Below are 12599 nucleotides of genomic sequence, written 5' to 3'. Positions count from 1 at the left end.
CCAGCATTGCCCTCTCCATAGATCTCTGTGCAACTCTAATTTTATTTACTCTCCACCTTGTTAAGGTCAACGTTTCGGTGCCGTATGTCAGCACGGGCAGAATGCACTGATTGAAGACTTTTCTTTTCAGGCAGATCGGAAAGTCTGATCTTAAAATATAGCTAAATTTTCCGAATGCTGCCCAAGTCAGTCAATTTTCCTAGACAACTCACAAGATTGGTTGCCTCTACCTAAGAGAATTTCGGGACCTAGATACATATAAGAGTATACTTGTTCTATTCTGGAGTTGTCGATAGCTAAATCTGAACTTGTGACGGGGTTAGTCATAAACATGGTTTTGGAAGTGTTAATATTTAGACCCACTTTCTTTGAGGCCTGTTCCTGCTCATGCAGCATCATTTGTGCATCACCAAGACAGTCCGTCAACATTACTATGTCATCAGGGAAGCGTAGGTGGTTAATATAAGTTTTTCGCCGTTAATGTTTATACCAAAGTCATCAACGGTAGCACTCTTGAACATATACTCCAAGAGGGTTGTGAAGAGCTTCGGTGAACTAACATCCCCCTGCCGAACGCCTCGTCCTATCTTGAAGTTTGGAGTATCTTCGTGCAACCTGATGCAAGCAGTTGCATTTTCGTACACATTTCTTATCATATCTGTGTAACGACCGTCAACTCTACAGTCGGCTAGAGCCCTAAATATTGCACTACGGTCTATAGTGTCAAAGGCCTCTTCGTAATAATTGAAGACGAGAACTAGTGGTTTGTTGTATTCAACACACTTTTCAATGAGGACTTTGAGTATATGAAGGTGGTCATTCACGCCGTAACCTGTACGGAAACCTGCCGGCTCCCATGTTTGGTAGAAATCAAGTTTTGATGTTAGTCTCTTAGTTATTATTCTCATGAACAGCTTATACGCAACTGAGAAAGTAGGCTGATTGGTCGGTAGTTCTGGAACTTTGCTAGGTTGCTGTGTGTGGCATAACAATTGAGTCTCAAGTAACGAGGGCCCGATACAGATGCAGCGGCCACATCATGAAGATGCAAGACACGAGACTTCCCAAAATAGCTCTGTACGGCGAATTCACAGAGGGAGCTCGGAAACCAGGAGGCCAGTATAAAAGGTTGAAGGATATACTGCATCAATTCCTAAAATCATTTAATGCCTATCATAACTGGGAACAACTAGCGTTAGACGGATCAAAGTGGAGGTATAATGGGCACTCGAGAAGAATACAGCGGCGGACAGATATGGTTGGGGATGATCCATGCCCAGAGTGTGGAAGGATCTGTAAGTCACGGTTGGGTCTTTTCAGTCATAGGAGGGCACACAGTTGCAAGTAGCTTTAAGAAATTATAAGTTTGATCGCACCGATAGTCCGTTTTTTCAGTCTGTTTGTAGATTCATTCTCGGTAACGAGATTCAGCGATGAATGAATGAATGAATGACATCACCCTCCTTCTTTTTTTCCAATTCGGTTGTTTTTTCATGAAAAAAAAAAGTTGAACTTCAGGGTCTATAAAACTTGTTTCCACAATCATTTTTCGACGGTTTTTCAATATATTTCGATAAAAAAAAGCGGCTGTATGACATCAGCGACTCAATTTATAAATTGCAAAAACTTTCATGGTGATATATACCAAAATTACGCTGAAATTCAGGATTAACTGAAAATTATTCAACAATCCTAATATTACTTCTTGCGTGGTAATATCTTTTCTTCAACTGTATCAGTTATTCAGGCTATATTGCTCAGAGATGTGAAACATTTCCGTATTTGGGGTAGCATCCGTAAAGTAACCAATGTCGATCATCGTCTTGATCTCGAATCGTCGAATGGACTGCTTCCCCTTAAGGAACTGCGAACAACCTGGTGACGGAATGCCTCGTCATCGAAAGCCAATACAATAAATATGCTTTGGACGATTAATTTGGGGTAATGTCCTGAACCATATCCTATACAGGATTTATGAAATACTCTGGAACTAGAGGGCGAGTTGTAGAACGAAAACAACTCTTGAAATGTGCAAACTAAAATACAGATCAAGTTCAAAAATTGTCGACAACAATCCATGTTTTGAATATAGAATGAAGAGTAAGGTTGTACTCATGGATTGTTAAAATTTATTTTAAAATCAACTCGACATGTTTCGCCTCATCGGCATCCTCGGGAGTTCTAGAAGATACAATTTTACGAAATAATCACAAACACTTAAAACATTATCGAACTTACTTGTCAAAAATTTATTTCAGTTTTTCAATCATGACAGAAGGACATACACACTTTATATCATGTAATATGAGCCGGTCAGAGGAAAAGTGGTATAAGTCACAAATTCCAATTTTTGAGTTATACCGATATTTGGGTACCAAAGGTTGCATATTATTCTTCTTATGAGTGGTATGAGTCAAATCGTCGTTTTGACCGAGTTATGTTTTTCTTCTTAACAAAATTTTCCTTACCTATCAATGCCTTTGGTACCCAAATATCGGTATAACTCGAAAATCGGAATTTGTGACTTATACCACTTTTCCTCTGACCGGCTCATATGCAGTTTTTTAATTTCAAATTGAGCACCGGCACTTTCTTATCACTTTTGTTTTTTCTCGCACTATTTTATAGTTTTAGGTTATATAGTTCAAATGTTAGTTATTGTTTTGTGGTGTCGGTCAATTCGCGTTCAATGTTTTTAAGACGTTTTCCAGACACAGTCGCTTGATTAAATAAAACTTTCATATATTGGTTGGTATGATAGATGTAGGTCTGTTTGAGTATTTAAACACTTATCTCTCTCGCTTTTGATGGCCTTCGCGATTTCATACATCTCGAACAGGTCCAGTTTCCTTCCTTTCCCTAAGTTAAAGACCAGTCTTACGTCGGTGTCTTTATTAAATCCATGATCCTCCTCGGTAAGATGGTTACCGAAGGCGCTCTTTCCACCATAGTTTTTAATATGTTCTGAAACTCTAACATTAAGCGATCTGAAAGTTTTCCCAATGTAAAATTTGTCACAAGTTCCGCAATTCAATTGGTACACCTCGTTCTTCTCTAATATAGGGGTTTTGTTTTTGTAATTGCAAATATTTTGATGCAGGCAATTGACTGCCTTCAAGGGAATTTCATAGTTGTTTTTTTGAAAAATTCTCCTCAACTTATATGAAATGTCACCATGGGAAGACATTGGTAAAATATATTTCTTGTTTTCTTTGTCTGCGACTTGTTCATCTCTGCCCTGATGTGATCTCAAAAACTTCTTATATATCAAACTATCAACCATGTTTGGGTGGAAACCATTTTCTTGGGCTATGTATTTTAATATTCAGCTCCTTGTTGAAGAAAACTTTACTCAACGGCAGATTTAAGAGCCTGTGTATGTAAGAGTTGAATGCAGCCTGTTTTTGACTTTCTGGATGATTAGATGTAGCTCAGATGGTGTTAACTGTTTGAGTTTCCTTCCTGTATATGTCTACCTCAATCTTGTTGTTCCTCAGGGTAAGGGTCAGGTCTAGGAAGTTGATTTTTTCGGGTCCTATTTCCAATGTGAAGGTTATGTTTTTATGTAGAGAGTTAAAGAAGTTTAACAAGACCATAATTAGATCTCTGCCACCAAGAAAAATTATGAAGATATCATCTTCATATCTATAATATCTAAAGATGTACCGCAAAATGTTCTGTTTTGAATTGAAGAGAATTTTTTCCAAATGGTCCATATTTTTTTTTTTTTTTTTTGGTGTAGCAGGGGGAAAATCTGCAAGACAGACGAACCGCCCTCATCTCCTGAGGGGGAACAGTGTGGGGTTTCTCACTCTCCTGAGCTCGAGACCCACTAAAAACCCTACTGCTTCTTGAATTTTGGTTCCGGGCATTTGCCTATAAACCGTTCATCTCTTGGTCGGTTTTCTTCTCGCACACTATCGTGCTGGGATTTGTGTGTTTATCCTCTATTGGATTAATACTTTATTGAATTTTTCAATAAGTTTTTGTTGTTATTTTAATCTCTTTTTAATTGATCTCTTGGTCTCCTTCGGTAAATTCGCATTCTCATTTTGTCTTCCTCTGGGTCGTAGTCCACAAGTCTCCCGAGTTCTTGATTCGGATGGTTTTTCGCTGTTTCGAATAATTTCTCTGCTTTTCTGTTCATGAATTCCGTTATGGTTTCCCATTTCAGGTCCTTATAAATCTGTCTATTCCTGACAAACCAAGGTGCATCTATTGCACATCGTAGCAGCTTGTTTTCAGTGGCCTGAATTCTTTTGATATGGCTCTTTGCCGCGAAACCCCAGGCAACTGATCCATAAGTCAGTTGAGGCCTAGCAACGGCTTTGATTATCTTCAATTTTGTCTCTTTCGACATGTGGCTTCTTCTTCCTATCAGAGGATAGAGTCTATTCATCGCTGCTTTCGTTTTGTCGATTGCTTGTTTGATATGACTTTTCCAGGTAAGTCCTTTGTCAAGCGTTATTCCTAAATATTTGGCTTCATTTTTCCAGTCGATTTCTTCGCCGTCTACATCCAGTTTTGTTGTGGGTCGCAGTCTTCTCTTCTGTAGTAATATTGCTTGGCTCTTTTGTCCATTGAGCTTGATTTTCCACTTAATGCACCAGTCATTTGTTTCGTCAATCGACTCTTGTAGAACTCGTTCTATTATTTCAGGGTTTCGGTGTCGAGTTGCTATGCCTGTATCGTCAGCATATAACGTTAGCATAATTCTTGGATTTTTCGGAATATCGTGGATGTATATGTTGTACAGAAGTGGCCCAAGTACTGATCCTTGGGGTACTCCAGCCTCTATATCTCTTGTTGAGGAGCATTCTCCTAACACTTTTACGTAAAATCTTCTATTTTTGAGATAATTCCTGATCAACTTGCATATTTTGATCGAATATCCAGCACATCTCATCTTATATATTAATCCTTCATGCCATACTCTGTCGAATGCTCTGGCGACGTCTAGTAAAATAAGACCTGTAGCTTGTTTATTTTGGAATCCCTCTGTTATGTACTCTGTGAGCCTTAATAATTGTTGTTCTGTTGAATGCTCTCTTCTGAATCCGAACTGTTCTGGTGGTATTAGTTCCAGATTTTCGGTTTCCTCATTTAGCCTCGTGGCGATAATTCTTTCTACTACTTTTCCTAACGCCGACAGTAGACTTATCGGTCTGTAGTTTTGTGGAAACTTCTTCTCTTTGAATGGTTTATTGAATACTATGACTTCTGCTGTTTTCCATTTTTCTGGGTAGTGTTCTGTCCTCATAATTCCATTCGCGATATTTGTTAGAGCGGCTATACCTTTTCTAGGTAATTTCTTTAACATAACATTCGTTATTTTATCGCTTCCGGGAGCTTTCCTCTTCTTCAAACTTCTAATTATTTCCCTGATTTCATTTGGCGATGTCGGCTTGTCTATTTCAGCAGTCGCTGGTAATTCATCCATTTCTTCATCATTTTCTTCAACCAGTTCTTCCAAATCTTCATTATCGTCGTCTATCCTGTAATTTATTCTCGATTCTCGTTCGATCGAGTCCGCCAATGCATCTGCCTTATCAGTATTGGTATAAGCCATTCCCCTTTCTCCGTGTAGGGGTGGAATTTTAGTCTTTTCTCCTCGTAGGCTTTTTTGCATTCTCCATGCAGAATGATCGATTGTATTCAGTTCTTGAAACCTTTTGTTCCATCTGCTTGTTCTTAGATCTTTCAGAGCATTTTTCAGAACTTGGCTATGTCGGTTGAGGTTCCTTCTATTTAGATCATTTTTGTTCATCCTATATATTCTTCTAAGTCTTCGATTTTCTTGTATAAGATCTTTTACTTCTTTAGGCGTATCGCCATGCGGATGACTTGGTGCTGGTCTCTTCACTCTTCTCGTGCTTTTTTCGTAAGCTTTCAATATAATCTCTTCCAGTTTATCAACCGCACATTCCAGATCGTCTGGAGTGCTTATTGTTGGAATTTCTGTTATTTCCGATTGTATTGAATGGCTGTATTTAGTCCAATTGGTATATTCTCTTATTTCCAGCAGTTTTTCTCTTGGTTCTTCTCCAATTGTCAATTCCACGGGATTGTGGTTTGAGGTTCCATCTTCCAAAGTTTCAATCGAGAATTCTTGAGTTATATTTTTCAATATCGCGATATCTATTACATCTGGTATTCCTCTTCCAAAAGCAAGATATGTCGGTAGCTCTGGTCCAATAACTATGGCATTTTGTTTTTCGACGAAATCCTTGAGTTTTTTGCCATTTCTATTCTCTGTTATGCTATTCCATAATGGGGATTTACAGTTGAAATCTCCGATGGAGATTTTCGGGTTTGATCCTTCCAACATGTTGTTTATCTCTTCTTCCAATAGATTGTTTTGTGGTGGCTTATACGCCGAGGTTATTTCGACTCTTTGCCGATTTAATTCGGCAACAATCGTCACTTTTTCTGTTTTTCCTTGTGTTTCGTCGGATCTACTTTTAAAGTAGTGTTTCAGATCTGTTCTCACTGTTCTCACTGTTCATGGACAATGGTCCATAAAAAATTCTGATGAGAAAGGTGAGATGGGTGATCCCATAGGAAGTCCCTCCTCTAGTATGTATATAATTTCCTGGAATTGCCAGAAATTTTCTTCTAAGCAGATGTTCAAAAGTTTTATTATATCTTTCTTCAAGTTTTGGTTAATATCTCTATTATCAAGTTCTCTCTTCACGATGGATACCGACTCCTTGGGTGGTATAGAGGTGTAGACGTTTTTTGCGTCTAATAATATCAACACCGCACCATCTGGAATGTCTAGGTTCTTGAGGGACTCAACCAATTCAAGGCTATTCTTTAAACTGTGCTCTGGCTTGAACTCAGTGAGTGTTTTTAAGGCTGTGCAAAGGAACTTGCATATACCATAGGTTGGAGTGTCCACATAACTCACTACCGGCCTTATGGGGATGTCGATCTTATGGATCTTTGGTAGTCCCTACAGTTTTGGAATCTTTGGGTTTGGATTAACTATCTCTTCATAAAATTTTTAGGGTTTTCACTCCCAATCTCTGAAACAAAATCAATTAAAAATGAAATCAACGATTTGCTCCTGCGTAAATTCTTGCACTAATTTGTCAGGAGCAAATTAACTAGAAAAAATTGTTGCCTGACAATGAACTCAAAATAAATAACGTTGAAATTATAATTCTTTGTAACGTTTCGGAGTCTATATCAGACTCCTTCATCAGACGAAAAAATCTACTATTGAAAATCTTCTGAATTGTCGCTTTTTGTCTGACATTAATTGTCAACACACAGAAACAGAGACTGCACAGAAACGTTGATTCATTTAATTTTGAAATTACCGGATGACAGTTCCTTCTTTAGTAAATTGATCGATCACAAATCGCAGATCACATTTGTTCTAATACGGGAGACCACATGATGGATTGGGAGAACACTAAAATTTTAATGACAGAACCAGACCATTTTAAACGAAAAATTAAAGAAGTCAACTATGGGTCTTCTCAGTATTATTCTTTATTGCTTTTCCTAGCTTTCGTTCATGATTTTGAACTTCTTCAGGGCTAAAAGCACACAAAAAGTCAATGGACCTTGTACCCTATGTTACACATGGTACTCACAATCAATGCGAATTTTCGAAAAGAAAGGACGGAACCATCCTCAGAATATTAATTTTGTCGCAGAAATTCGACCAGAACATTTATAATACATATCCTAATCACAATACAACAAGACAGAGATATGAAAAAAAACATCAAACTACAAAAATCCTTTGTTAGAACTTTAATTTCAAATTAGGTTAGGAAACTCGACGCCGTCGATCCAACTCGTCTCTATAATCCTCTCTGTCATTCACTGATCCTATTCTTACTCAGCCAGGTTCGATGTTTCTTGTCATATTGGGGTTATCCGTTCTTCGCAATCTAATCATCTCCAAGATATTACAGTAGATGTCACTGAGTGCACTATAGTCTGTATTTATATTCACACTGTTGTCACACATATTAATTTCCGCAGATTCCAAGAAGAGCCTCTTATTATGGTTGTTCACCTTTCTTAAAATATTGACATCATTTAAATTCATGATATGGCCCGTATCCACTGTATGTCTCGCCAATCCTGTGGTTGACCTCATTAGTCTTGTGTCTCTTTTATGTTCTTCTAACCTCGTGTTAAGTCTCCTACCCGTCTGGCCAATATATGCCCCTTCACATGTGCTACAATCAATCCGATAGATAACATTCGTAGTGTTATATGGTCCTTCTTTATCCTTTAGGTGTGTAAAGACAAATCTTTTCAACTTATTAGGAATTGTCCTGACGAATCTCAACTCATTTATTCCTTTGAACAATGATATGATCTTCGACGTTATTTGATCATAATGTGGCAATTTGTAATATTTATAATTCTGTGTATCTGTCTCCACTATCACATCTGAACTCTCTGTGTTATTTATTATGTCATTAACAGCTGGTGAGCTGTTATAAAATATTCTATTTATCAACCTAATTGGGTATGAGTTCTGTATTAATAGGGTTTTAAGTCTCTGTAATGAGCCCTCATATTTGGATCTATCACATATACCATATAGTCTATTCTTCATACCTGTGATGAGAATTAACTTATGTTTCAGTTGATGACTGGAGTAATAGTTGAGATACCGGCCAGACGCCATTGGTTTGGTATACCAATCTGTAATAATGGTTTGATTTTCTCTCACCAGTAACACATCCAAGAAGGGTAATCTGCCTTCTACTTCTACCTCAGTTGTAAATGAAATATTTATGTCAAATTCATCGAACACATCCACCACTTCTCCGATCCTGTCCTCCGGCATCAGGCAAAATAAATCATCCAAGAACTTTTTAACCTGTAGCAAAGTAAATGTTAATCTAGGGATACTCTCATCCAACAGGTCATCCATCACGAATTGTGAAAAGATCGGAGACACCTCAGAACCCATGGGTGTGCCTTTTTGTTGTTTGTAGAAACCATCATTAAATCTGCACCTTTAACCGTGTTGGATCGAACATACAATTGCAGAGGGTGGTGGATCTGAACAATAGACTGGATGCTAAGATATTAAATTTGGAAATAGAATTCACGTGTGATAGTTTGGTGCATTATGGAAGAAACTTGAAGGGCTAACTCTAGAGCTGAAAACGTTGTTACCTGAACCAAATCACGGTGAATTTTTTAGGAGACAACATATTAGCTACAACAAACATTTTTTTAAAGTTAGGTCAAAATTATGTAACAAGTTCAGTGCCTTGATTGACAAGCAAAAAGGAGAGCAGCAGATAGCTGTGCAGGATAGATGGTTGAGGAACTTGACGGATGTTGACTTACCCGTGGATGTCAAAACAGTGTTGTCGTTGGGCCCGGAATTTGCAGTTGAAAATTACTCACGGTTGGATTATCTTGACCTGCTGGCTGATGTGGATACTATCATACAAGGAAAATTAGTCAACAATAAAAACATATATAGAGCTAAAGTGGCATATATTTTTACTGACCAACTTATTAAACAGAAAAGTTCGTCTAAATCTCTGATTGTACGTCAAGTTGAGATTACAAGAAGATTCATAAGGGACCATCCAGATCTAGTTATAACCAGGTCAGACAAGGGTAATGTGACAGTTATCCTATATAAAACTGAGTATATACAGAAATCACTTGACTTGTTAGATGACCCCAATGATTACAACCGTTTGGAAGAGGATCCGACGATTAAGTACCAAAACAAAGTCAACAGACAAGTTGTTAAATTGAAGAAAGAAAATATTATAGATGATGGTACTGCCAGTTGATTGATGACATATAACGCGGTGTCCCCAAAGTTTTATGCCCTACCCAAGATCCATAAACCACAGTTGGCAGTGAGACCAATCATATCTAGCATTGGTGGACCCAATACAAAAATCTCGATTTTCATAAGAAACATTTTAACAGCTAGTTATAACAGGACTAATCCATATTATGTTCGGGATTCATTTGAATTTAGTAAGACGATGAATGGGCTGGTGATCCCGGATGGATATGTGATGGTGAGCCTGGATGCAGTTTCTTTGTTCACTAATATCACCTTGGAAACATCTAAGAGATCAATAATAAAACACTGGGAGGAAATACAACCAAACTGCCCTATGGATCAAAAACACTTCTTGGGGTTGCTGGATGTGGTTTACCAAACAACATACTGCAGATTTAATGATGGTTTCTACAAACAACAAAAAGGCACACCCATGGGTTCTGAGGTGTCTCCGATCCTTTCACAATTCGTGATGGATGACCTGTTGGATGAGAGTATCCCTAGATTAACATTTACTTTGCTACAGGTTAAAAAGTTCTTGGATGATTTATTTTGCCTGATGCCGGAGGACAGGATCGGAGAAGTGGTGGATGTGTTCGATGAATTTGACATAAATATTTCATTTACAACTGAGGTAGAAGTAGAAGGCAGATTACCCTTCTTGGATGTGTTACTGGTGAGAGAAAATCAAACCATTATTACAGATTGGTATACCAAACCAATGGCGTCTGGCCGGTATCTCAACTATTACTCCAGTCATCAACTGAAACATAAGTTAATTCTCATCACAGGTATGAAGAATAGACTATATGGTATATGTGATAGATCCAAATATGAGGGCTCATTACAGAGACTTAAAACCCTATTAATATAGAACTCATACCCAATTAGGTTGATAAATAGAATATTTTATAACAGCTCACCAGCTGTTAATGACATAATAAATAACACAGAGAGTTCAGATGTGATAGTGGAGACAGATACACAGAATTATAAATATTACAAATTGCCACATTACGATCAAATAACGTCGAAGATCATATCATTGTTCAAAGGAATAAATGAGTTGAGATTCGTCAGGACAATTTCTAATAAGTTGAAAAGATTTGTCTTTACACACCTAAAGGATAAAGAAGGACCATATAACACTACGAATGTTATCTATCGGATTGATTGTAGCACATGTGAAGGGGCATATATTGGCCAGACGGGTAGGAGACTTAACACGAGGTTAGAAGAACATAAAAGAGACACAAGACTAATGAGGTCAACCACAGGATTGGCGAGACATACAGTGGATACGGGCCATATCATGAATTTAAATGATGTCAATATTTTAAGAAAGGTGAACAACCATAATAAGAGGCTCTTCTTGGAATCTGCGGAAATTAATATGTGTGACAACAGTGTGAATATAAATACAGACTATAGTGCACTCAGTGACATCTACTGTAATATCTTGGAGATGATTAGATTGCGAAGAACGGATAACCCCAATATGACAAGAAACATCGAACCTGGCTGAGTAAGAATAGGATCAGTGAATGACAGAGAGGATCATAGAGACGAGTTGGATCGACGGCGTCGAGTTTCCTAACCTAATTTGAAATTAAAGTTCTAACAAAGGATTTTTGTAGTTTGATGTGTTTTTTCATATCTCTGTCTTGTTGTATTGTGATTAGGATATGTATTATAAATGTTCTGGTCGAACTTCTGCGACAAAATTAATATTCTGAGGACGGTTCCGTCCTTTCTTTTCGAAAATTCGCATTGAATGTGAGTACCATGTGTAACATAGGGTACAATGTCCATTGACTTTTTGTGTGCTTTTAGTCCCTGAAGAAGTTCAAAATCATGAACGAAAGCTAGGAAAAGCAATAAAGAATAATACTGAGAAGACCCATAGTTGACTTCTTTCTCCCGATACTAAAGTCTGTTAAGTAGCGAAGTCGATATTGAAATATAGCTTAGAAAAATTAAAGAGTCTACGTGTATTCTGTTAGATCAGGATAATAATTTGGCAAATTGTTCGGTCGGAATAGATCATATTTGGATCAATTTACTGAAGAAGGAACTGTCATCCGGTAATTTCAAAATTAAATGAATCAACGTTTCTGTGCAGTCTCTGTTTCTGTGTGTTGACAATTAATGTCAGACAAAAAGCGACAATTCAGAAGATTTTCAAAAGTAGATTTTTTCGTCTGATGAAGGAGTCTGATATAGACTCCGAAACGTTACAAAGAATTATAATTTCAACGTTATTTATTTTGAGTTCATTGTCAGGCAATTTTTTTCTAGTTAATTTGCTCCTGACAAATTAGTGCAAGAATTTACGCAGGAGCAAATCGTTGATTTCTTTTTTAATTGATTTTGTTTCAGAGATTGGGAGTGAAAACCCTAAAAAGTTTATGAAGAGATGCAAAATCCTCCCAAAATAAATTTCAATCGATATTTGGATTAACTAATTTGCTGTATGTTCCAAAGACTTCTTGAAATTCTTCACTCACTTTATATCTCTTAATTTTGTCTAGCAAAGGTGTCATTGGATTTGTGGTGAGTCTTTTGAAGCCATTGTCATCAATGAATTCTAGAAACTTGTTGTTATATGCAGTCCTTGTCATAATAACTGTGCAAGAACCCTTGTCTGCCTTGACGACAGTCAAGTCATTTCGTTGAATTTTCTCTTTTAATCGCTTCAAGGTATCTGCTTCTTGGTTTTTTCTCATTTGAAGGGTCTTTCTTTTTTCTTTGTAAAGTAAACTCCTACATTCAGTCCTAATGTCGTTCTTTTCTTTTGTTTTGA

General features: G+C 37.4%; 3 protein-coding genes across 3 annotated transcripts; 1 reads left to right on the top strand and 2 right to left on the bottom strand.

Annotated features, from left to right (window-relative positions):
* Positions 1 to 431: 431 nt before the first annotated feature.
* On the bottom strand, positions 432 to 908 carry LOC123322810. Its single transcript, XM_044910830.1, has one exon. The coding sequence runs from the start codon at positions 906 to 908 to the stop codon at positions 432 to 434; it is 477 nt and encodes a 158-aa protein (XP_044766765.1).
* A 6947-nt stretch (positions 909 to 7855) lies between these two features.
* Positions 7856 to 8908, bottom strand: LOC123322809. Its single transcript, XM_044910829.1, has one exon. It carries the CDS (start codon positions 8906 to 8908, stop codon positions 7856 to 7858), a length of 1053 nt encoding a protein of 350 aa, XP_044766764.1.
* An 889-nt stretch (positions 8909 to 9797) lies between these two features.
* LOC123322808 lies at positions 9798 to 10670 on the top strand. The gene has a single exon (XM_044910828.1). The coding sequence runs from the start codon at positions 9798 to 9800 to the stop codon at positions 10668 to 10670; it is 873 nt and encodes a 290-aa protein (XP_044766763.1).
* The last annotated feature ends 1929 nt before the right edge of the window (positions 10671 to 12599 follow it).

The sequence above is a fragment of the Coccinella septempunctata genome, chromosome 1 (assembly GCF_907165205.1).
Source record: "Coccinella septempunctata chromosome 1, icCocSept1.1, whole genome shotgun sequence".
Lineage (NCBI taxonomy): Eukaryota > Metazoa > Arthropoda > Insecta > Coleoptera > Coccinellidae > Coccinella > Coccinella septempunctata.
This window is presented reverse-complemented; position numbering and strand designations above follow the sequence as displayed.

Coding starts and splice junctions, on each gene's coding strand:
- LOC123322810 (XM_044910830.1), bottom strand. CDS start 908: ATGAGAATAATAACTAAGAGACTAACATCAAAACTTGATTTCTACCAA.
- LOC123322809 (XM_044910829.1), bottom strand. CDS start 8,908: ATGGATGACCTGTTGGATGAGAGTATCCCTAGATTAACATTTACTTTG.
- LOC123322808 (XM_044910828.1), top strand. CDS start 9,798: ATGACATATAACGCGGTGTCCCCAAAGTTTTATGCCCTACCCAAGATC.